The sequence below is a fragment of the Meles meles genome, chromosome 2 (genome assembly GCF_922984935.1).
Source record: "Meles meles chromosome 2, mMelMel3.1 paternal haplotype, whole genome shotgun sequence".
NCBI lineage: Eukaryota > Metazoa > Chordata > Mammalia > Carnivora > Mustelidae > Meles > Meles meles.
Window position 1 is genome coordinate 137,181,977 of NC_060067.1, and position 25,102 is coordinate 137,207,078.

At 39.9% G+C, this 25,102-nt stretch overlaps 1 protein-coding gene across 1 annotated transcript in view; it reads left to right on the forward strand.

Moving 5' to 3' along the window:
• Positions 1-22,663, forward strand: part of CPE (carboxypeptidase E) — a 115,556-nt gene extending 92,893 nt beyond the window's left edge. Inside the window, exons 6-9 of the mRNA XM_045998452.1 lie at positions 11,886-12,025; positions 16,791-16,890; positions 20,123-20,241; positions 21,863-22,663. Coding sequence (XP_045854408.1) covers positions 11,886-12,025; positions 16,791-16,890; positions 20,123-20,241; positions 21,863-21,961 — 458 coding nt within the window. The 3' untranslated portion in view covers positions 21,962-22,663. The remainder of the gene's footprint in view (positions 1-11,885; positions 12,026-16,790; positions 16,891-20,122; positions 20,242-21,862) is intronic.
• The last annotated feature ends 2,439 nt before the right edge of the window (positions 22,664-25,102 follow it).

Genomic DNA, 25,102 nt, shown 5'->3' on the forward strand with positions numbered 1-25,102 from the left:
ATATAAATTTTAGGATTATTTCTTCCATTTATTTGAAAAAAATGGATGGTATTTTGATAGGGATTGCATTAAATGTGTAGATTGCTTTAGGTAGCATAGACATTTTCACAATATTTATTCTTCCAATCCAGGAGCATGGAACATTTTTCCATTTCTTTGTGTCTTCCTCAATTTCTTTCATAAGTACTTTATAGTTTTCTGCATATAGATTCTTAGCCTCTTTGGTTAGGTTTATTCCTAGTTGTTTTTTTTTTTTTTTGTTTTGGGTGCAACTGTAAATGGGATTGACTCCTTAATTTCTCTTTCTTCTGTCTTGTTGTTGGTGTACAGAAATGCAACTGATTTCTGTGCATTTATTTTATATCCTGACACTTTACTGAATTCCTGTACAAGTTCTAGCAGTTTTGGAGTGGAGTCTTTTGGGTTTTCCACATAGAGAATCATATCATCTGCGAAGAGTGATAGTTTGACTTCTTTGCCGATTTGGATGCCTTTAATTTCTTTTTGTTGTCTGATTGCTGAGGCTAGGACTTCCAGTACTATGTTGAATAGCAGTGGTGATAATGGACATCCCTGCCGTGTTCCTGACCTTAACGGAAAAGCTTTCAGTTTTTCTCCATTGAGAATGATATTTGCGGTGGGGTTTTCATAGATGGCTTTGATAATATTGAGGTATGTGCCCTCTATCCCTACACTTTGAAGAGTTTTGATCAGGAAGGGATGCTGTACTTTGTCAAATGTTTTTTCATCATCTATTGAGAGTATCATATGGTTCTTGTTCTTTCTTTTATTAATGTGTTGTATCACATTGATTGATTTGTGGATGTTGAACCAACCCTGCAGCCCTGGAATAAATCCCACTTTGGTCGAATAATCCTTTTAATGTACTGTTGAATCCTATTGGCTAGTATTTTGGCGAGAATTTTTGCGACTGTGTTCATCAAGGATATTGGTCTGTAGTTCTCTTTTTTGGTGGGATCCTTGTCTGGTTTTGGGATCAAGGTGATGCTGGCCTCATAGAATGAGTTTGGAAGTTTTCCTTCCATTTCTATTTTTTGGAACAGTTTCAGGAGTGTAGGAATTAGTTCTTCTTTAAATGTTTGGTAGAATTCCCCTGGGAAGCCGTCTGGCTCTGGGTTTTTGTTTGTTTGGAGATTTTTGATGACTGTTTCAATCTCCCTACAGGTGCTGGGCCTGTTGAGGTTTTCTATTTCTTCCTGCTTCAGTTGTGGTAGTTTATATGTCTCTAGGAATGCATCTGTTTCTTCCAGATTGTCAAATTTGTTGGCGTAGAGTTGCTCATAGTATGTTCTTATAATTGTCTGTATTTCTTTGGTGTTAGTTGTGATCTCTCCTCTTTCATTCATGATTTTATTTATTTGGGTCCTTTCTCTTTTCTTTTTGATAACTCTGGCCAGGAGTCTATCAATCTTATTGATTCTGTCAAAGAACCAGCTCCTAGTTTCATTGATTTTTTCTATTTTTTTTTTTTTTTTGGTTTCTATTTCATTGATTTCTGCTCTGATCTTTATGATTTCTCTTCTCCTGCTGGGTTTAGGGTTTCTTTCTTGTTCTTTCTCCAGCTCCTTTAGGTGTAGGGTTAGGTTGTGTACTTGAGACCTTTCTTGTTTCTTGAGAAAGGCTTGTACCGCTATATATTTTCCTCTCAGGACTGCCTTTGCTGTGTCCCACAGATTTTGAACCATTGTGTTTTCATTATATTTTTTTCCATGAATTTTTTCAGTTCTTCTTTAATTTCCTGGTTGACCCATTCATTCTTTAGAAGGATGCTGTTTAGACTCCATGTATTTGGGTTCTTTCCAGTTTTCCTCTTGTGATTGAGTTCTAGCTTCAGAGCGTTGTGGTCTGAAAATATGCAGGGAATGATCCTAATCTTTTGATACCGGTTGAGACCTGATTTGTGACCCAGAATGTGATCTATTGTGGAGAATGTTCCATGTGCACTATGGAAAAATGTGTATTCTGTTGCTTTGGGATGAAATGTTCTGAATATATCTGTGATGTCCATCTGGTCCAGTGTGTCATTTAAGGCCTTTATTTCCTTGTTGATTTTTTGCTTGGATGATCTGTCCATTTCAGTGAGGGGAGTGTTAAAGTCCCCTATTATTATTGTATTATTATTGATGTGTTTCTTTGATTTTGTTATTAGTTGGTTTATATAGTTGACTGCTCCCACGTTAGGGGCATAGATATTTCTAATTGTTAGATCTTCTTGTTGGACAGACCCTTTGAGTATGATATAATGTCCTTCCTTATCTCTTATTATAGTCTTTGGCTGAAAATCGAATTGATCTGATATAAGGATTGCCACCCCAGCTTTCTTCTGATGCCCATTAGCATGGGAAATCGTTTTCCACCCCCTCACTTTAAATCTGGAGGTGTTTTGCATCTAAAATGAGTTTCTTGTAGGCAACATATAGATGGGTTTTGTTTTTTTATCCATTCTGATACCCTGTGTCTTTTGATTGGGGCATTTAGCCCATTAACATTCAGGGTAACTATTGAGAGATATGAATTTAGTGCCATTATTAGCCTGTAAGGTGACTGTTACTGTATATTGTCTCTGTACCTTTCTGATCTACTACTTTTAGGCTCTCTCTTTGCTTAGAGGACCCCTTTCAATATTTCCTGTAGAGCTGCTTTGGTGTTTGCAAATTCTTTCAGTTTTTGTTTGTCCTGGAAGCTTTTTATCTCTCCTTCTATTTTCAATGATAGCCTAGCTGGATATAGTATTCTTGGCTGCATGTTTTTCTCATTTAGTGCTCTGAATATATATCCTGCCAGGTCTTTCTGGCCTGCCAGGTCTCTGTGGATAAGTCTGCTGCCAATCTAATATTTTTACCATTGTATGTTACAGACTTCTTTTCCCAGGCTGCTTTCAGGATTTTCTCTCTGTCACTAAGACTTGCAACTTTTACTATTAGGTGACGGGTGTGGACCTATTCTTGTTGACTTTGAGGGGGGTTCTCTGCACCTCCTGGATTTTGATGCTTGTTCCCTTTGCCATATTAGGGAAATTCTCTCCAATAATTCTCCCCAATAGACCTTCTGCTCCCCTCTCTCTTTCTTCTTCTTCTGGAATCCCAATTATTCTAATGTTGTTTCGTCTTATGGTGTCACTTATCTCTCGAATTCTCCGCTTGTAGTCCAGTAGCTATTTGTCCCTCTTTTGCTCAGCTTTTTTATTCTCTGTCATTTGGTCTTCTATATCATGAATTCTTTCTTCTGCCTCATTTATGCTAGCAGTGAGAGCCTCCATTTTTGATTGCACCTCATTAATAGCTTTTTTTATTTCAACTTGGTTAGATTTTAGTTCTTTAATTTCTTCAGAAAGGGCTTTTGTATCTCCAGAGAGGGTTTCTCTAATATCTTCCATGCCTTTTTCGAACCCGGCTGGAACGTTCAGAATCGTCATTCATTCTGAACTCTTGATCTGATATATTACCAATGTCTGTATTGATTAGGTCCCTAGCCTTCAGTACTGCCTCTTGTTCTTTTGTTTGTGGTGATTTTTTCCACCTTGTCATTTTGTCCAGATAAGAGGATATGAAGGATCAAATAAAATACTAAAAGTGTGGCAGAGACCCCAGAAAAATGCACTGTAACCAAATCAGAAGAGACACCAAATTGTGGGGGGGTGGGGAGGGAGAAAGGGGATAAAAAGAGGTTCAGAAAAAAGAGAAAGAAATTTAAAAAATAAAACAAATAAAGACAAAATATAAAAAAGAAAGAAAAAATATATATTTTAGATAAACTAGTCAAAAAACGTTAAAAAAGAAAAGGGTAAAAGTTTAAAAAAATTTAGCAGAAGAAGAAAAAAGAAAGAAAAAAAAATTGAAAAAAAAAATTGAATTAACCGCAAGACTAAAGAATCATGGGGAGAAAGCCATGAGTTCCGTGCTTTGCTTTCTCCTCCTCTGGAATTTCGCTGCTGTCTTAGGTATTGAACCTGTTTTCCTTGATAGATGAACTTCGTCCTGGCTGGATATTTTGTTGATCTTCTCAGGGAGGGGCCTGTTGTAGTGACTTTCGAGTGTCTTTGCCCGAGGCGGAATTGCACCGCCCTTACCGGGGGCCGGACTAAGTAATCGGCTCGGGTTCGCTTTTGGGAGCTTCTGTTCCCTGAACGCTTTCCGTAGAGTTCCGGAGGACGGGAATGAAAATGGCAGCCTCCTAGTCTCCGGCCCAGAGGAGCCAAGAGCCCGGGGCCCCACTCTCAGCATCCCCAGAGGACAGCACCCATACACTCCCGTATCCCCAGCCTCCAGCCGAGCTCCGAGCTCACCCAGCCTGCGACCAGTTCAAGGTAACCCCGAGCTGAGAGTTCAGTCCTCGGCTCTGTCTCTGTAGCCGGCTTCTCCATTCTAACACCTGTGAGCTCTGCGACACTCCGACACCCCCGATCCTTCTGTGACCCTGTGGGACCTGGGACCACACTGACCCTGCGTGGGCTTCACCCCGGTTTAGCCTCTAGAGCTATGTCCCTCAGTGGAACAGACCTTTACAGTCCTGATTTTGTGCTCCGTTGCTCCACCGCTTGCCGGGAGCCGGCCCCTACCCCCGTGGTCTATCTTCCCGTCGTTTTAGATTCACTTCTCCGCCAGTCCTACCTTTCAGAAAGTGGTTGATTTTCTGTTTCTAGAATTGCTGTTCTTCTTCTCTTCAATCTCCCGTTGGATTTGTAGGTGTTTGCAATGTTTAGATAAGCTATCGAGCTGATCTCCTGCTACCTGATGTAGTCTCAGCCTGCTACTTCTCTGCCATCTTGACTCCTCTCTAGAACTCTTATTTTCATGGCTAGCTGGACCACCAACAGTTAAGTACCACTCACTCTACCCAGTATGAAGAATGAAATGTAAAGATACTGATTTTTATTTTCCCCTCTTTGCCCGAGAATGATTTTCTATGACCCACCTGGAAATGCTAGAGAATTAGGGCAGTAGCAGCACCAGTGAATTGTAGGGTTTGGGTTTGTTTAATATGCCCAGAGAAAAATATTTTTCCTGATATTTTTCTTTCTGATATATGTTTGTTCTGTTTTGATTTATATTTTGCATCAGACCAGATCAGATTCAGCACTTTTTTTCCCCCTATAGCCTGAGAAATAAAGTAAGATTTAGGATTTAGACTATGTTAAATGCATCATACATCAGATGGGAAGTAATTTCATAATTCAATTTTTATAAAAAATTAATGATACCTTTGGAATTACATTTATGGACAAACAATGTATTATCTACAGAATACCAAGAGATCTAGATCTGTAAAATAATGACAATAATATTAATAATAATAATACTGATCTTTATCAGTGATTATAAACCACAATAATCAGTCAAAGAAAGTTGTGACTTCCTTTAGCTTCCTAGGTAGTGAATGAAATCAGTGTCTTAGGTCCATGTTTTTTAGAAGCAGAACCTGAAATAGGGATTCGGTTGCTTGCAATTTATTGAGGAAGGGCTCTTTAGAAAAAACCCTGCATGGAAGTGAGGGAGGCAGGATAGGGAGATGGATAGAGCTGAGGGAGGATGTGGTCACAGAGACAGCCAGAGCCTTGGCCTGAGCCATTGGGAGGAAGGCCTCAAGTGTAAACCACAGGGGGGTTATCCTGCCCTGAGGCAAGGGGACCAGCCTTTGGTGGCTTCATATCAGTCAGTCTTTGGTTGGGGATTGCAGAGGAGGGTTGTAGAATGGAGGATAGGAGGGTGTAACCTCCCAAGCCAGGTGGTTTCTATCAGCAGCTCTCATAGAAAATAGGGGTCAGCTCTGAGCTCTGAACAGCCAACACTCAAAACAGCAATTTGGGGATGGACCCCCTGGCTTAGCTATTCTAACAGGTATGGGGTGATATCTCATTGTGGCTTTGATTTGCATTTCCCGTATGATTAGTGATGTTGAGTATCTTCTTGGATATCTGTTGGCTATCGGTATGTCTTCTTTGGAAAAATATCTAGTCAGGTTCTTTGTCCATTTTTAATTGGATTATTTGTTTTTTGGCTATTGAGTTGTATGAGTTCCTTGTGTATTTTTTATATTAACACCTCATCAGATAGTTTGTAAATATTTTCTCCCATTCTATAGATTGGTTGCCTTTTCATTTTTTTGACTGTTTCTTTTTCTGTACTGAAGTTTTCAGTTTGATGTAGTACTGCTTATTTATTTATTTATTTATTACTATGTGTTTTGTTGCCATATCCAAATGTTGTTGCCAAGACAAATAACAAGGAGGTTTTTCCTCTGTGTTTTCTTGTAGGGACTTTATGATTTCAGGTCTTACATTTATGTTTTCCAACCCATTTTGAGTTAATTTTTGTGAATGGTATAAGAAAACATTCCAATGTCTTCCTTTTGTGTGTCTTTTGTGTTTCTTTTTTTCCCCAATGCCTTTTATTAAAGAGATTAACCTTTCCTCATTGAGTATTCCCTGTTTCCTTGTCAAATATTAGTAAACTGAATGTGCCAGGATTTATTTCTGGGTTCTTGATTCTGGACTTTTAATCTATGTGTCTAGTTTTTATGCCAGTATCATACCATTTTGATTATTATAACTTTGTAGTATAGACTGAAGTCAGAAAGTGTAATGTCTCCATGTTTATTCTTATTTCTCAGATTACTTTGGCTCTTTGGTGTCTTTTGTGGTTCCATATAAATTTTAGGATTTCTTTTCTATCTATAAAGAATGCCTTTGGAATTTTGATAGGGATTAAATTGAATTGTTGATTACATTGCATTCATAGAATCTGTACATTGAATCTGTGTTTTGAGTAGTATGGGCATTTTGGTAATATTAATTCTGACCTATGTACACAGGATATTTTCCCACTTACTTGGGTCTTCTTCAGTTTCTTTCATCAGTGTCTTATAGTGTTCAGTTTAGAGATCTTTCACCTCCTTGGTTAAATTTATTCCTGACTATTTTATTGTTTTTGATACTGTTGTAAATCGAATTGTTTTCTTTGTTTGTGTTTTGGATAGTTCATTGTTAGTTATAGAAATGCAACTGATTTTTGTATGTTAGTTTTGTAGCTTGCTACTTTAATGAATTTATTTATTAATTCTAAGAGTTTTTTGGTGCATTCTTTAGGACTGTCTATATATAAGGTCATATCATCTGCAAACAAAGACAGTTTTACTTCATTTTTTTCCAATTTGGATGTCTTATTTCTTTTTCTTTCCTGATTGCTTTGACTAGGACTTCTAATACTATGTTGCGTAGGAATGGTGAGAGTGGGCACCGTTTTCTTGTACCCAATCTTAGAGAAAAAGCTTTCAGCCTTTCACCGTCAAGTAGGATGTTAACTGTGGGCTTGTCATATATAGCCTTTATTATGTTGTGGTACATTTCTTTTACATCCAATTTGTTGAATTTTAATCATGAAAAGGTATTGAATTTTGTCAAAATCTCTTTATGCAACTTTTGAGATTATCATGATTTTTATCTTTCATTCTATCAGTGTGGTGTATCTCATTTGTTGATTTGCTTATGTTGAACCATCATTATACCCTAAATATACATTTTACTTGATCATTCTGTATGATCCTTTCAATGTGCTGTTGAATATAGTTTGCTAGTATTTTATTGAGAATTTTTGCAACAGGAATATTGGCCTGTAGTTTTCTTTTCTTGTAATGCCCTTTTCTGGCTTTGGTAGCAGGGTGATGCTGGCCTGTAAAATGAGTTTGGGAGTGTTTCCTTCTCTTCAATTTTTGAGAAGAATTTCTCAAAGAAATTCTTCCTTTGAGAAGGATTGGTGTTGATTCTTCTTTAAATGTTTGGTAGAATTCACCAGTGAAACCATATGTCTTGGGCTTTTCTTTATCGGGAAATTTTTAATTGCTGGTTCAATCTTCTTACTAGTAATTGATCTGTTTCTGATTTTCTGTTTCTTCATAATTTATAATTCAGTCTTGGTGGGCTGTATGTCTCTAGAAATTTACCCATTTCTTCTAGGTTATCCAATTGTTGTTCTATAATCATTTAGTAGTCTCTTAAGATCCTTTGTATTTCTGTCATATCAGTTGTAGTAATGTCTCCTCTTCCATTTCTGATTATTTTTTGAGTTTTCTCTCTCCCAATTCTTACTCTATTTAAATGTTTGTGAGTTTTGCTTACCTTAAAAAAAACAACCCAGCTGTTAGATTTGTTGATCTTTCCTTTTGTTTTTCTTGTCTGTATTTCATTTGTATCTGCTCTGATCTTTCTTATTTCCTTCTTTTTGCTAACTTTGGACTTGGTTTCTTCTTTTTCTAGCTCTTTGATGTTTCAAGTTAGATTGTTTATTCAAATCTTTCTTTTTACTTAATGCAGGCATTTATTATAATAAACTTTCCTCTTAGAACTGCTTTTACTGCATCCTGTAAGATTTGGTATGCCGTGTTTCTATTTTTGTTTGTTTCATAAATTTTGGTTTTCCTTTTGATTTCCTTTTTGACCCATTGGTTGTTCAGAGGTCTTTTGTTTTAATATTCTACATAATTGTGAATATATCCTGCATAATATTCCATATGGGCTTGAGAAGAATGTGTAATTCTGCTGTTAGGTGGAATGTTCCATATATATCTGTTAGGTACATTTGGTCTAACATATAGTTCAAGGGCAGTTTTTACTTACTGATTTTTGAATGGATAATCTATCCATTGTTGAAACTGGGATAATTAAGTCTCCTATTATTATTGCATTGTTGTTTATTTTTCCCTTTAGGTCTTTTAGTATATTTAGCTTAATATATTTAGATGCCCCAGTGTTGAATGCATATATAATTTTCAAGAGTTATGTCTTTTGAGAAATTTTCCCTTCTAGCATTTTAAAATGACTGTTTTTGTCTCTTGTTATAGCTTTTTGGCTTAAAGTGTATTTTGTCTGATAAAAGTATAGCTACCCCTACTCTTTTTAGGTTTCCACTTGTTTGGAATATCTTTTTCCATTCCTTCACTCTAAGCTTTCCTTGTCCTTGAAGATGATGTGAGGCTCTGAGGCTCTGGTAGGCACCATATAGTTCGATCCTGTTTTTTTTTTTTTTTTCTGTTTTTAAATCTGTTCAGATACTCTATGTCTTAATGGAGAATTTAAACCATTAACATTTAAAAGACGTATTAATAACATCTTATTGTTTTCTGTTTTTGTAGTTCCCTTGTTCCTTTCTTCCTCTCTTTCTGACCTTCTTTGTGAAGTGATCATTTTCCTTAGTGATGTGCTTTAGTTCTTACACATTTGTCTTTTATGAAGTATAAGTTTTTGCTTTGTGGTTAGCAGGAGACTTACATCCTACAGACATAACAGTGCATTTTAAGCTGATAACAACTTAATTTTGATCATTTACAAAAAGACATTTTATACCATGCCCCACCAATATTTTGTTTTTGATGTCACAGTTTACATTCTTTTATGTTATATATTCATTAATAAATTATTGTGGCTATAGTTATTTTTAATACTTTTGTCCTTTAATTTTCATACTAGAGTTAAGTGACTAAGACTACCATAACACAGTGTTAGAGTATTTTGGATTTAACTCTATACCTACCTTTACCAGTGTGTTGCATTTTTTTTTATATGTTTCCATGTTACAAATTAGTATTCTTTCATTTCAGCTTCAAGAACACTTTGCAGTATTTCTTGTAAGGCAGTTCTAATGGTAATGAGATCCTTCAGCTTTTGTTTGGGAAAGTCTTTATCGCTTTATTTCTGAAGGACAACTTTGCTGAGTAAAGTTTTCTTGGTTGGCAGTTTTTTTCTTTCACTTTGAATATATCATCCCACTGTCTCCTGGCCTATGAGGTTACTGCTGAGAAATCTCCTGATAGCCTTATGTGTGGGGGTGGGGGTGGTTCTTTTGTAAGTTATAAGCTTTTTTTTTTTTCCCCCTTTTAGCTCCTTTTAAGATTATCTTTTTGTCTTTGATTTGTTTTTGATTACTTTTTTCTAATATGTCCTGGAGAAGATTCTTTTTTTTTTTTTTTCAAAAGAAAATGATTTAATTTAATATAATTATAAAATTCCAGTGATTGGGGGAGAAGATCTTTTTGAATTGAAACTTTTGGGTGACCTATGAACTTGGATGTCCAAATTTCTTCCTGAATTCAGGAGGTTCTCAGCCATTATTTCTTGATATTTACTTTCTGCCTCTTCTCTCTCTCTCTTCTTCTGGGACTCTAGTGATGTGTAGATTGTTTTCTTAATGGAATCCCATAGTCATGTAGGCTTTCTTCACTCAGTTTCATTCCTTTTTCTTTGTTTTCCTATTACTGGGTAATTTCAGATGACCTGTTTCTGCCTCCTGATTCTTTTTTCTGCTTGATCCAGTCTGCTATTAATGCTTCCTACTGCATTTCCCCCCTTTTAATTCTTTGTATTTGTTGTTGTTGTTGTTATTTTAGCTCTTGAACTTCTGTTTGGTTCTTGTTATGATTTCTATCTTTCTGTTAAACTTCTCATTTTGCTCATATATAATTTTTCCGATTTCATGAATTGTGTTTTTTCTTGTAGGTCATTGAGTTCCTTAAACAACTATTTTGAATTTTTTACTGGGAAAGTCATAGATCTCCATTTCTTCAGGTTTGGTTACTGGAAAATGGTTGTGTTCCTTTGGTGGTGTCATGTTTACTTGATTTTTCATGTTCCTTGAAGGTTTCTGTTGCTGCCTTCCCATCTGAAGAAGGAGTCACCTCCTTTCTTTACCGACTGGCTTTGGTAGAGTGATAACTTCTCTTAGTCCTGTTAGGAATTCCGAGGCTTTCCCAGACCTTTTCTATGATATGCCTCCTCCTTACTTCTTAGGGGAAAAATTCTTAAAATTGTATGCCCTCTTTTGATCCTGCAAAGTCAGGCCAATTGCTGATAGCCTCCTCTTTGCTTTCCCTAGGGCAGTGCTAGATGCTCAAATTTGTGTCCTTTCTCTCAGCCATGCAAAGTTGGGCCATCTTTCTGTGAGTGCTCATCAGTCATCTGCAAAGACTCGCTGTTGCTACTATCAGTGGCATGCAGAGAGAGCTGGCTACACGGCGAGGTGTGTGGATGGGGTGTGTAAAATGTTAGGGGTGCCTGTGGGCCAGTTGAGGGGATCTGCTGGCAAGGTGTCCCCAGCGGCTAATGGGTAGGCTTTCTGATGGAGTCTCTGACAAGGTTAGTAAGATCCACATTCCTTTGATATATTCTGAAAGTCTTGCTTACTGTTCTCCTAGCCATTCCCTGCCCCCAGTTGTATAGCATACTTAAGTTTTCTGGATGGGGTGAGAAAGAAGCTGTGTCCAGTAAACTCACTCACATGTTCCTACTTTGCCTCCTGAGAAAAATCATGGACCATTCTCTGTTGTCACTGAGCTGTACTACCTTAGGGAAGGGGTGATGCAAGGAAGGCAAAACCGTTACTCTTACTTTCTTCAGTGCATCTGGTCTCTGATTTTTTTCTTCTAACGGTGTGCTGGAACTTTTGCTCTGGACTCCTGGCCTTCCACAAAGGTGCTCTGTTCCATGCGTGATTGTCAAAATTGGTCTTTTTTGAGGAAGATGGTGGAATACTCCTCTTCTGTCGTTTTGATGCCATTGTTCCCAGTTATCTTCTTTGAAGACAATTCCAGCAATGCGGAACACCGTCGATGCCTGCTTTAGCACCCAACAGCTTCAATGCGTTCAGCTAAGTGATTGCTTAAGAACCCGAGAGAATTTCTGCTCTAAAGCAATGACAGCCTCCAAGTTATGTTGTTCTGTCCCTTATGGTAGGTGATTTTCCTTGTGGTTTCCCACAGACTACTTAAAAGGCACCGGTTGGTGTATTTTTTGCTTGGCTCCCAATTCAGCAGAACGGTTTGTGTAGGGTTTTCGTCTCCACATGTATATTTTGACTTTCCATTTGGTACCTTGGCAGGAATGCAAGACTTCAATTATCTCAGCAGCAACTGTTTCGAGATCACCGTGGAGCTTAGCTGTGAAAAGTTTCCACCTGAAGAGACTCTGAAGAGCTACTGGGAGGATAACAAAAACTCCCTTATTAGCTACCTCGAGCAGGTAAACACTGTCTCCAGCATAAAATGGGAGATCTAAGAGCATTTCATCCAGACATACAGTGGTTCCTGAGAGGAGCCCATCTCAGGAGTCAGGGGAGTCCATCTGACTCAGAATGAGGGTGCTACATTTGGAAAACCTGTCAACAGTGGCCCAAACAGGCTTTCATTTGTCATAGGTTTTGTGCCTCATGCATATTCACTGAGAACTGACTAAACTGGGATTTGTGGTAAAGTGAGGTGACACCCTGTGTTCATTCATATTGCTCTAATCCAGGCAGTCTTAGGACCCTCCTCCACCCTGATTGTCTTGGGCCTGTCAGGCATCCCAGACAGGACCAGGACAAGGGTGAGGTAAGTGAAGCATCTAGGATCCAAAACCGAGGGAGGCACTTCCTCTCAGGGGCATGCAGGTATAGAATCCGTACCTGAGTGTGAGTGCCTTCTTAATTTCTGTGCCCCAACATGCCCCACTTGTCTCACCCTCGACTCAGCAGTATCTGAGGTAATCATAATAACTATAGCTTACCTTTACTGGGCATTTACTCTTTCCCAGGCATTGTTTTGAATGCCTTACATGTGATCCTTAACACATTTAATCCTCACAACAACCTCATAAGGGAAGTTGTATCATCATCATCATCATCATCCCTGAATTAAAAATGAGGGATCAGAGACACAGACAAGTCAAACAGCTTGCCTGAAGTCACTCAGGCACAGTTTAAATCCAGGCTGTGTCCTTCCGGAATCACCATGCCATATTGCCTCTGATGACACAGTCCTGTATCTGTTCTAGAGAGGCACTTATGTAGCCATTCCAGTATGGTCCATACAGAATTTGGAGGGAATCTCACTGCCTGAGTAAGATACCTTACCTACTGAGACTGAACCCAGGCCAGTCCCCTGCCAACCCCACACCTCTATACTAGGTTGACATGGGCTCCGGGGCCTCGGTGGGCAAGCAGACCCAAAGACTCTGATCCTTGCCTGCAGTGCCTCGATGGTCTTCAAACTCCATTCTGTATGTGGCTTTTTACACCCAAAGCCAGGTAGAGTGATGTCAGTTTCACATGCCAGCAGATGGTCCAGACTAATTTAAAAACTAATTTGATATGAACAAATTATGTTAAATAAACATGAAGCTATTTGCATATATATGGACAACATGTACGTAGGAAACTGATGCGTTAAAAAGATGTAAAATCAGGGGCGCCTGGGTGGCTCAGTGGTTTAAGCCGCTGCCTTCGGCTCAGGTCATGGTCTCAGGGTTCTGGGATCAAGCCCCACATCGGGGTCTCTGCTCAGCAGGGAGCCTGCTTCCCTCTCACTCTCTCTGCCTGCCTCTCTGCCTACTTGTGATCTCTCTCTGTCAAATAAATAAATTAAAAAAAAAAAAGATGTAAAATCAGCTTAAGTGTTCTTTTACATGTGTCAGATATCCATAGAATACCTTACTAAATGTGATTCTCATGGAATAGATGCGCGAATTACAAAGATTAAAACTTACTCATGACACAGGATGTTTTCAATCAGTGGAAATCTCTGCATGTTAATATAAAAAAGGCATTTTCAACAACAAAAGCTAAGGATAATTAGCCATGTTGACCCTAGAACAACCTTGATAAGAACCCTTGAATAGTTTCTCCTTCGAGGAGAGCTGTAATTATATTTTTGGGGTAAAGGGGGTAAGACGGGGCTATTTGGTGTGTCCTCCACTTAGATGTCAAATAATGCTTACTTAACGCAGTGCTTTTCATTCTATTTACATAGTTCTTTCCACAAAAATTTATTCAGCTACTCTAGTGTCTCAGGCACGCTGTGAAGCACTGGGGATAGAAGTCTTCATATCAGTGAGTTCAGAAACGTCAGAACCGAATCACATGAGAGAATGATAAATGCTCAAATAAAGGTCAGTTACAAAGAGCCATGACAGCACTCTGGGTCCATAACCTGGTCCTGCTCATCAGTTAAAACAACAGGTTCAGCTGCTGCTTGAGCCTTAGTTCTTAAGAAAAAAACTCCAGACAGAACAAAACCCACAAATATGTACCATCAGGAAAGAGAATATGTGTTATATTTATGGTGGTTAAGTACGCATCTATCAGCTCATCAATTTATATAGAAATAAGCTGGAAAGAAGAGGGAACAGGTCATACCATCCTGTTTTTTGCCACTTGGAATCAGAATTTGATGTGTCCACAGACCCATAGGATCCACCGTGATAGAACCTCAGTGTTCTGGTACGAGCTGTGGAGAGGCGGTGAGAGTGATATTTATAATGGGCTCCTCCAGCTTGCTTCATAGAACACTGAGTTTAGGGTATCAATGGCTGATGACAGGTCAGTGAAGACTGCCAGGAGTTCTGTGTTGAAATTATTTTATTGACGATGGGACAGAGTACAGGGGGGCCTAGTAACTGAACACCTGGACCTAAAGTCTAAGTGTGGACTAGTTTAGAATTCATGGAAAATAGGTGATTAGGAGGCCTAATTCTGAATTGGTTGAAAAGAAATCTCTTGCAGGGCTTTAAAGGGATGTTTGCAGAAACTGGAATTGCAAAGTTGATTAGGATAAATAGTTTGCTGTGGTGGAGAGTCTCTCACTCAATAGCTTTGCAACGGTCTAGTTCTCAAAATTCCCAAAGAAATTCCCAAAGAATGGTTCGTGGGCACTGGCATCAGAATCACCTAGGTTCTTGTTAAAATGAGTTTCCTGTACCATCAGTGAACCCCACTGTTGCATGGTAGGACCACAGAGTCTCCATTTCAGCAAGCTCTTTGGGGGAGGGCTTAAAGGTTACTGATATGAACAGTTTTAGTAACAATGGAGAATCTCTAGATTTTTTTTTTTTTTTTCCAGGCTTGGTTGATTGATGTCCTGGAATCTGAGGAGAGAGAATTATCGGAGGGACAAGTGTAGTAAATAGTTTCTTCAGGCATCAGTGAAATTTGAACTTCTGTGATTTCCTTTGCAAAAGCCATAAAATGACAGCATTTTCTGATCTGCATTCATGTGGAGTTGTGAGAGTCTGTAACACTTTCACTGAGATTTATTACTATTGTGGAATTTTTCAGAGAAATTTCCTCCAAAATTGTCATATCAGAGATAGATATCTACTTATTTCACTATTTCTTAAATGGCATACTCTAAGTCATGGGTTGAAGAGGCAGGAAAAAAGTAAAGTCATGAATATTAACTGGGTGTGTTTTTGCCCAATGCAGGCGAACTATATATGTTTTTGAAGTGATTGTTTGACTTATTTTTGAATGGTAAGGAAATTTAAAACTTTCATCTCTCTAAGGTTTATAATATTGATAATATCAAGATTATGGTGCCTCAATGAGCATAAAGTGCATGTGGGTAAATAATGGCTTGTTTACAAGCTTTCTAAATTTCTTTGAAGAGCCCTCATATTAAGAAATTTAAAGTTTGTATTTTTTTCTCTGATTTTCTGCTCTATGTGTATCTCTCTTCCTTTTCTCTAAAAATTTTCTGTCCCCCAAATTGCCTTTAGAGGAAGTACATGTTATTTTTGTAGAGTTATAGAGATTCTGCATTTTATTTTATTTTATTATTATTTTTTAAAGATTTTATTTATTTATATGACAGAGAGAGATCACAAGTAGGCAGAGAGGCAGGCAGAGAGAGAGGAGGAAGCAGGCTCCCTGTGGAGCAGAGAGCCCGATGCGGGGCTCGATCCCAGGACCCTGAGATCATGACCTGAGCCGAAGGCAGCGGCTTAATCCACTGAGCCACCCAGGCGCCCCGAGATTCTGCATTTTAAAAACTAATAGCAAATGCAAAAAGATTTGCTGATTGATAATCCAGGACATCTGTTTGATAAAACATTGTACTGCTGCCAGATTTATTCTCTGATGACAAAGGCAGGCCTGAGACTTACTCTACCTTCTGTGGGAAATATTCCAGTGTCCTCAGTAGCAAAAGCAAATTCACTTTCTAGGGCTAGATGGAGTGAGGAGCGAGCTGAGCCTTTGGGAATCTGGGCAACTTCTGTTAATTAATTAAGCTTAGTGTATCACCCTTTGGTGTTTCCAGAAGCAGCACTTTCTCAGGGACCTGAAGTGACTCTCTGTTACTTGAAACATATTGACTTAATTGAATTCTGTTTAAAAATGAAGGAAAAATCTGCTTTCATAGTTTGCACCGTAGTTGTCGACTGTGGCTTAATGGAGGGGCGTTATTTTTCCGTTTCCTTTCTAAATCCGGTCTTCAGGTTTGAAGTTCACAGATCTTTCAGGTCACTTATTTTCAGCCAAAAGAATATTGTTAATGGGTTCACTACAAGAGTAGTCACAATTTATCTTTTTACTCAACATGAACAAGTGCTAAAAAGGCTGTAATGTAATTCTTGCTAGCTGGTGGGGGCCATACCCCCTATACACAGGTGACCCAGTGTAAGAGGAAGAAAGTCATGAAATCCGCTAATGACCAGAACTGCTTTACAGATATGACAGATAAATGTCTGTCATTGTCTTTATCTGACACAGATAAAGTTCTGTGTCTTCACACATTGTCTTTATCTGACACAGAACAAGATGTCAGTTTTCAGGGGATTACTTCTCATTTGTCCACTTGAGAAAGAACAGTGTAGAGGATGTTCAAAAAAAATTGAGTAGTCTTTTGAGCATATTTTGATCCTTAAACACTGAGGATCTACAGTCTTTTGCTCGAAAAGAAGATTCTTGGCACGAAACGTGTTCTTAGAGCATTTCGAATTTGATTTTTTTGCTTGTTCTTGACCTTCACAGATACACCGAGGAGTTAAAGGCTTTGTCCGAGACCTTCAAGGGAACCCGATTGCCAACGCCACTATCTCCGTGGAAGGAATTGACCATGATGTTACATCCGGTGGGTGTTCTCTGCCATGATCTGGAGGCTCCAGGGTAACACACACAGAGCGTGATTACTTGTCATCCTAGTTACAGTTCTTACGCTGTTCTAAGCAAAACAATCGAATGACTTCTGTCTCTTTACCTCCCCCTCTGCCGGCTTTGATAAGTACATTTTCTTTGTGGGAGCGCGTCAGGCAGTTACGAGGACGGTTGCTGGCTTAGAACTTGGCGCGCAGCAGGTGGCGCTCTTTCCTCGCTCTCTCGGCCTGGAGCTGCCTGGGGGAAGCCTCCACTGGAGAGTCTGTGTAGCTCTTGAGGCAAAGGCGAATGAACTTGTTGGAGCTGAAGTATTAGCGTCTTTCTGATGACTCTGAAGTGCTGACAGCCTGTTAATTGGAGGACCTCGGGAGAGAGTGGGAAGGATAGGAAAGAACCATGCCAGTGTATCAGGTGTCTAGGATTTCTCACCTATTTCTTCATTTAATCTGTACCAAAAATCCAGACTTACTCAGGGTTAAACAAGGTGTTAACAGCATGGAGGTGGATATTAGTTGTTTCTGAGTTCAATGCCCCATTTCCGTTTTCCCTGTTTGGGGACGAGGATATATTTTCCTGGCAAACCTGCCTACCCCTGTTAATCAACATTTATGCCACTCGTTTTAGTTTAACTGTCATTTGTTGGGGCCTTTTCAACAACAACAATATGTTTTTAGGGAGGAACTATTGGCATATTTCTATACCTTATAATTAATGAGCATTTACCTTATTTCCCAAATCACTCTATACCATTACCTCTTTCTTAACCTCCTCATTTGTGACTTGGGTATTTAAAAAAATCCTTTTTTTTAACATTTGCCCACCTAGAGCTCCATTTATTTATCTACTCAACAAATATTTATCAACACCCCCCTCAGTGCCAGCACATCTTGCCAACCAGTATACCAGAATTTTGCCAAGACATTGCCTCCTTAGCCCTCGGGGGAGCTTGGAGAAGGCACCCAGGCCTCGGTCCTCTCTGGCCACGGGGAGCCTCTTCTGTCTGTTCACTTGAGTGCCAGAGAGATACGATTTTCTCTGCATTCCATGACTCAGACATTTTACGGAACTCTAACATGGGAAATACACATAGGGAGGAAGGAATGAAGTCAGAGGAGACGCTTCATCTTTTTGAGGGCAGGGTAAGAAGGGGGAATGGAGGCCGAGGTAGTGAAAGAACAAAATGAGTTGTCCTGGAAACCCAGAAGGGTTTTAAGAAGGAGGGAGTTTGGGACGCCTGGGTGGCTCAGTTGGTTAAGCGGCTGCCTTCAGCTCAGGTCATGATTCTGGTGTCCTGGGATGGAGTCCCACATCGGGTTCCTTGCTGGGCAGGGAGCCTGCTTCTCCCTCTTCCTCTGCCTGCCACTCTGTCTGCCTGTGTTCTCTCTCTCTCTCTGACAAATAAATAAATAAAATCTTTAAAAAAAAAAAAAAAAAAGAAGGAGGGAGTTCTTGGCACTTGGGAGTGCCAAGTAAGATGAACCTTGTGAATGAACCAGCATGGAAGATCCCGGCAGAATCCATTTCCGTGGGACAGTGGGAGCCTCCTTGGAGGGTCTAAGAGAGAACAGGAGAGACGTTAGAAATAGAGAGTACTGACAGATCTCTTCAGACATTTTACTGTAAAGCAACGGCGATCAGTGACGCCCCAGCTGAAAGGAGATGTGGGAGTCAGAGGAAGATTGGAAGAGATGGTCACAGGGGCTTTTCTTTTTTCTGGTTTTATTTTCACAGTGAAATAAGATGGAAAGCATCAACTGAGAGTGAGGATGAAGAGGATATGTCAGGGGTGTTAGGAAGAAGAAGAAAGTGTGAAATGTCTGCTAAGGCCTTGCTACTCAAAGTGTGGCCCTGACCGGCCCCTGAATTCAGCACAGCCTTGGAGCTGGTTAGGAATGCAGAATCTCAGGCCTCACCCCAGAGCTAGTGAATTAGAATTTGCACTGTACCAGTTTCCTAGGTGATTGATGTTCACTGGTCTAGGAAGATGAGAGTGTGGAAGGACCAGGGAGGAAGGGACTAGAAGGAAGACAAGGCGGTTCTATGCCCTCAGTTAGGTCAGTATATATGTGTCAGAGACCGAGGAGCATGGCGGTGTGTTTCCTCCAGCTCCATGGGGGCAGGTGGAGCTCTGGAAATAAGCCAGGGCTGGTGGCTTGTCAGGCATGTATAACCAAGAGGGAAAAGCAGGTGATGAGTTGAAGGCACATGCGTGAGACTGATGATGTAGGAGTGGCCAGGGATCCTAATGAGATGAGGAGGGAGCTGTGGACATGTGGGGTGAGAAAGAGTATGACCCCTGCCTTTGCTTAAGAATTCTCCAGAGAACTTGTTGAAAATGCAGTCCCTCCACACCAGCACTCCAGATCAACATATTCTGAATCTTCAGAAATAGAGATTTCTAGCAAGTGCCTGGTTTCGGATGAGGTTGTCTTGGGTCACACTTTGTGACACACTGATTAGCTTCAGTCCATCAGGAGTTCACGGCAAGATACTTGGCCAGACTCGAAACACAGCACCAGATGCTCTGACTCCAGGATTGGGGGCTTTATTTATCTTTTTAACTGTGTCACTCCTGACATGATTATGCAGATCCATTGTCTTCGAAGATTTATTGAAAATTTGACATTAATATCTGTAAAATTGCCATTAGAAATTACTTCCTCGGGGAACCTGGGTGGCTCAGTGGGTTAAAGCCTCTGCCTTCGGCTCAGGTCGTGATCCCGGGGTCCTGGGATCGAGCCCCGCATCGGGCTCTCTGCTCAGCAGGGAGCCTGCTTCCTCCCTCTGTCTCTGCCTGCCTCTCTGCCTACTTGAGATCTCTGTCTGTCAAGTAAATAAAAAAAAAAAAAAAAGAAATTACTTCCTCTAGGGGCACCTGGATAACTCAGTCAATTAAGCATCTACCTTCAGCTCAGGTCATGATCCCCACATGGGGCGCCCTGCTCAGTGGGGAGTCTGCTTCTCCCTCCGGCCCTTACCCCTGCTTGTTCTCTTGCTTGCTCTGTCTCTTTCAAATGAATAAGTAAAAAATCTTAAAAAAAAAAAAGTACATATTTCTCTAAGAGAGCATAACATTCATTTCAATGGCATTTTATCAAATTCCGTAAACATGTATTTTAAAAACAGGGAATCAGAGAAGTTGAACTGAGGTATAGTGGGTATTCCTAAAATGGCATAATTATGTGAGTGGATATTTTGTTTCCCTACAGCGAAGGATGGTGATTACTGGAGATTGCTTGTACCTGGGAACTATAAACTCACAGCCTCTGCTCCGGGGTATCTGGCAATAACAAAGAAAGTAGCAGTTCCTTATAGCCCTGCTGTTGGGGTAAGAAATTGTAATGGCTAAGATTTATTGAGCTCTCCGTGTGTGTCACACATATTCAAATGACGTATGTTTAGTCTTCATAATGACCCTGTGAGTAGGTACCACTATTACCTCCATTTAACAGATGAGAAAACCATGGCCAAGCAAAGGCAGGTGACTTGACCAAGGGCTTCTTGCTTGATTTTATGCTACTTAGTGCAAAGCTCCCTTATCGTTTCTCAGTTTTTTTGAAGACATCCACAAGAAAATCAAATGTAACTTAACAAAATCAAACTTTTATTTGCTGCATTGATGTCAATCTAAAATCTCATTTTAGAAATTTAGAAAATCCCATTCCATTTATCTTTTTATTTCTAGAAACCAGTACAATACTCAGTGAGCATTTGGAAAAAATAATTGTGTCTGTCAGGTGATCTTAGGCATTAACCAAATATGTATTAAGTACGTATTACAAGAGAGACCCTCTGCTAAAAGCTATCAAAAAGTACATCCTATTTAAGTCGGTGTCACTTATTTTGCTGGGAAGGTGATGGTGATGAGACCAGAACTCCTCTTGGCAGGGTTCTAGGGCATTCTGCAATCTTTGCATTACATTTTTGCAACCAGGGAATGGCTGGCAGAATTTCCAATCAAAAGCTTTACCTAAGAGGAGTTTATTGCATTTTTGTGCATACAGCCAAAGTTTGGACTTATAAGTACTTGACTTCACAAATAGAATATCTTAGTTGTTACCTGGTTTGGTTTTCATTGCGTGTCTATGTACATTATGCTGTATATGTATTAAAATCAAGAGGTAATTTTGGGCAAGTGAAACCTAGGAAAAAGTAGCCCCAGAAACAGGTTGTTAAATGTTCAGTTATGTGGATCTTAGCCTTTCTGGCCAATGTTACTTGAAGAAGATAGTGAGTGTTATATTCCTAACTAACCAGGGGCTTAGTGGCCAGATCAAGGAACCTTACTTCTGTTTGCAATGAAAGCAGGGGTATCTAGAGGGACTGAGGAGGATTGAGGTTGGGAAGTACAGGTTTTGAATAGTCTTTTATGCTGAAGTCCATGGATTTCCATAGACCTGCTGAAAACTTCCAGTTTGCACAGAGAGTTGAGTTCCTGGGCCACTGGCCTCTCTGGTGGTTTGGAAATATATATATCTCTGTCAGTTTTCCTAGCAAATTCAAGATTCTGGAAAGCAGTACCTGTGGTTTGGGACACCAGGACACTGAACTACATTCTGCCATCTTTCCCCAGTTCTTAGGAGAAAATGCAGGGTTTTTGGACATTCAGTGAATACTCAAAGGGAAAAAATTAATTATAAATTACATCTTCTTATTGAGGGGAAAGATTGCATTTAAATAAGCGGCTTTTAGATAATCTGCTTTTAAATAATCCTACAAGACTGTGAGATCAAAGTACATTTTAAACATAATGGCTTTTGATTGTTTTTTTTTTTTCTCCTTTTGAAAGTATTTTGTTTATCACAAGAGATTTGTGGGATATACTTTAATTCAGGTGGCTATACTGAGCTTATTCTATAAGCTCTAGAACTGTGCTCATTTTTAAAATTTCAGCTTTTAAAAATACACATGCAGTTTGGTAATACTATATTCTTGATTTCTTCCTTTAGGTTGATTTTGAACTGGAGTCATTTTCTGAAAGGAAAGAAGAGGAAAAGGAAGAATTGATGGAATGGTGGAAAATGATGTCAGAAACTTTAAATTTTTAAAAGAAGCGTCTAACTAGCTGCTTTTAATCATTATCTATACAACATAGTATGACGTAACGTGACCATTTTCTTTTAGATTTTGTGCAGTATTTAACACTGATTTATTTTGTAATCATTTCAATATTAGTAGACACTACTTAAACTAAATAACTAGACTTTTAGGTGAAAATATAAGAACTTGATCTGTTTCTTCTCATATAGCATTCATTTTCCTACATATATTACAAGGAGGACTGTAGCAAATGTGTAAGCGATCTTGCTATTTTAGACTTAAATGCAGTATTCCACGTGTTATTTACGACACGGAGACTTTTTGAGTAACTCTAGCTTTTCAAAATTAATGAAGTGCTTTTAATGTCATTGGTGACGATGCCACATAGTGAATGCCGCTGAAAAGGTCAAGGGCTACAGCATGGAGTGGTGGGCACTATACCGCACGATTTCAATAGTTCAGTATAAACTGTCATTTGTCTCGTGCTGACTAGCTATATAAACATGATCATGTTAATGCATTGTTTGGATGGGAAGGAAATGCAAATGTTTAGGAAGAGGTCTTATGATGAGAATGGAAATCGACTTCTTGCTTGTACATATGGGGGCTATCCTGTTGTATTATTCAGCCTGTTAACGCTACTTAAAAGCTTAAGGGTTGTTGATTGGTCTAGAATTGCATTCTGAATGAATAAAGGTAAAAAAAAAATATCCCCACAGTCTTTATTTTATTTTATTTTAGTTCTCTATGATTTTTAGTCTAGAGTTGTGGTCTTGGGATGAAAAGTCTTTTTCCTATAATGGCCTCTTACTTGCTAATCCTTGCCGTTTTAAAATTAATTCATTAAATAAGATGGTATATATTTATTTGAGAGAGAGAGGCAGGAGAGTGAACACATGCATGAGCTGGGGGAGCAGCAGGGGAAAGGGAGAGCGAGAAGCAAACTCCTAGTGGAGCAGGGAGCCCGACATAGGGCTTGAGTCCCAGACCATGAGATCACAATGTGAGCTAAAGTTAGCCACTTAACTGACTGAACAAGCCAGGCACCCCTGTCTTTGCCATTTTAAAATTTATCCAGTGGCTGCTGTTTGCTGTGTGTGTTATTGGTGGACAAAAGTTTCTGACTCCATGGATCTTACGGACATAGATTTTAAATAAATGTACACAGAAATGAGTATGTAACTATCTATCATGATGAGTAAGATGGCAGGAAAGAATAGGCTGTTCAGAAAAAGAGAATGACCGAGAAACTTAAATGGACTGGCTGAGGGGACTCAGACATAGCCTCTTGATGCATGTAAGCCCACCCCTAAAATAGGAGCAGGTGTGGGCAATGCAGTGTAGGGGTGTGTGTGTGTGTGTGTTATTGGTGGCCATGGTGGTGGTGGTGTGATGGTGTGGTTGATTACTATCCAGGTAGGTTTTTGTTGATGTAATGTTAACTGTTATAATACCAAACCTCCAAATATATAATGCCTTAAGCAAAATAAAAGTCGATTTTTGATTCAGATATCTGTACAACATACCTGAAGTCACTTCTGCCCATGGCTCATTGCCCAGAGCTAGTCACGTAGCTTGTTTTTTTTTGTTTTTTTTTTTTTAATATTTTATTTATTTGACAGAGAGATCACAAGCAGGCAGAGAGGCAGGCAGAGAGAGAGGAGGAAGCAGGCTCCCTGCGGAGCAGAGAGCCTGATGCAGGGCTCTATCCTGGGACCCTGGGACCATGGACCTGAGCCGAAGGCAGTGGCTTAACCCACTGAGCCACCCAGGCGCCCCACGTAGCTTGTTGAATCACCATCTTTGGTGGGCAGCACTGTCACTACTATAGTTCTCCTTTCTGGTTGCCAACATGGGTTTGCTTCCTTTTTTCCAAATATAGAATTCACTTGATGTCTCCGCGAGTGAGGTAGCTTAAATCAAAGCTTGGAGCCTCCAAGTCTGGGATTTTTGAGGGATATCACAATGGCCTCTCTATTAGATCAGCATGTGGCCCCTCTTGCTCTCCAAATCTACAAGCCAAAAAGACAGCTTATAGGCATCTTTCTCACCCAACATAAAATAGGATAAGGTCAATATGCAGTAAACACTCCTCCTTGGAACGGTGAGGCACGAGAGATGCACAGTATTCGCTGGTCTGCAGCAATTCTGGAATCTTGCCAAGTGGCTATTCTATAGGCCTCCTCTTCTGGGCATGGAGAATGGTCCTGGTTCCAGAATTGATTCTGGACTCTGGAAAGTGCTTCCTGTTCTCATTCTGCAAGGCAGTGGTCCTGGTTCCAGAATTGATTCTGGACTCTGGAAAGTGCTTCCTGTTCTCATTCTGCAAGGCCATAACATGGTGCTCTTGAACTCCTCTATTCTTCATTCAGGATGTGGGTGGATGGAGGTGCATCATTTGGAATGTGGGAGCTCCCTGGTCATTGCAGCAGACCAAAGGAGAGAGTGAAGAATCCAGAATGGACCTTTTATTGACTTAGCCTGCGAGTGACACATGTCCGCTCTTCTCACAATCTGTTGGCTGAAGCTAGTCACGTGGGTTTGCCTAACTGAACAGGATGCAGGAAATATGGGGGAGCAAGTAGAATATCTGCCTCTGCCAGAAGACTACACACACCAAGTTGGCTTTGCATGCAACTGTGGGAAAGCAGGGCTTAACTCTATGTAGTCTTGCCTTTGCAGCCATTTGTCATGATGTGGAGTTTCAAAGGTCCCTGCTTTCCTGGTCCTGCTCTCAACATGCTCTAATTTATCAAATGAAGGGTCTAGAATGGAGTGCTGTTGGGCGGGAAAGTCCTCCTGGTGGGTGTTTCCGGAGCTCAAAGACCTCCACCGGAACAAAACTCCTGGCCTCTAGTCCTACTTCTCACTTACTCCTTCCTGCAGAGAAGTCAGTCACTTAATTGTTAGGTGATGACAGGTGAACTCATCTAATTGGGTGGGACAAATCCATCAAATGACTGTAAGCTTGCTTTCACTTTCTTCCCTACCCTAGAAAGAAGCAGCTCCAGACTCTCCCTGGGTACCGAGTGTACAGACTTCGGGTGTGTGTGCGGGGACAGAGGAAGGGCTTGTGGGCCTAGAATATTAACAGACTCTTTGTTCCACAGATCTAACATCACTTTCTCCAATTAGTTTATCAATGATAA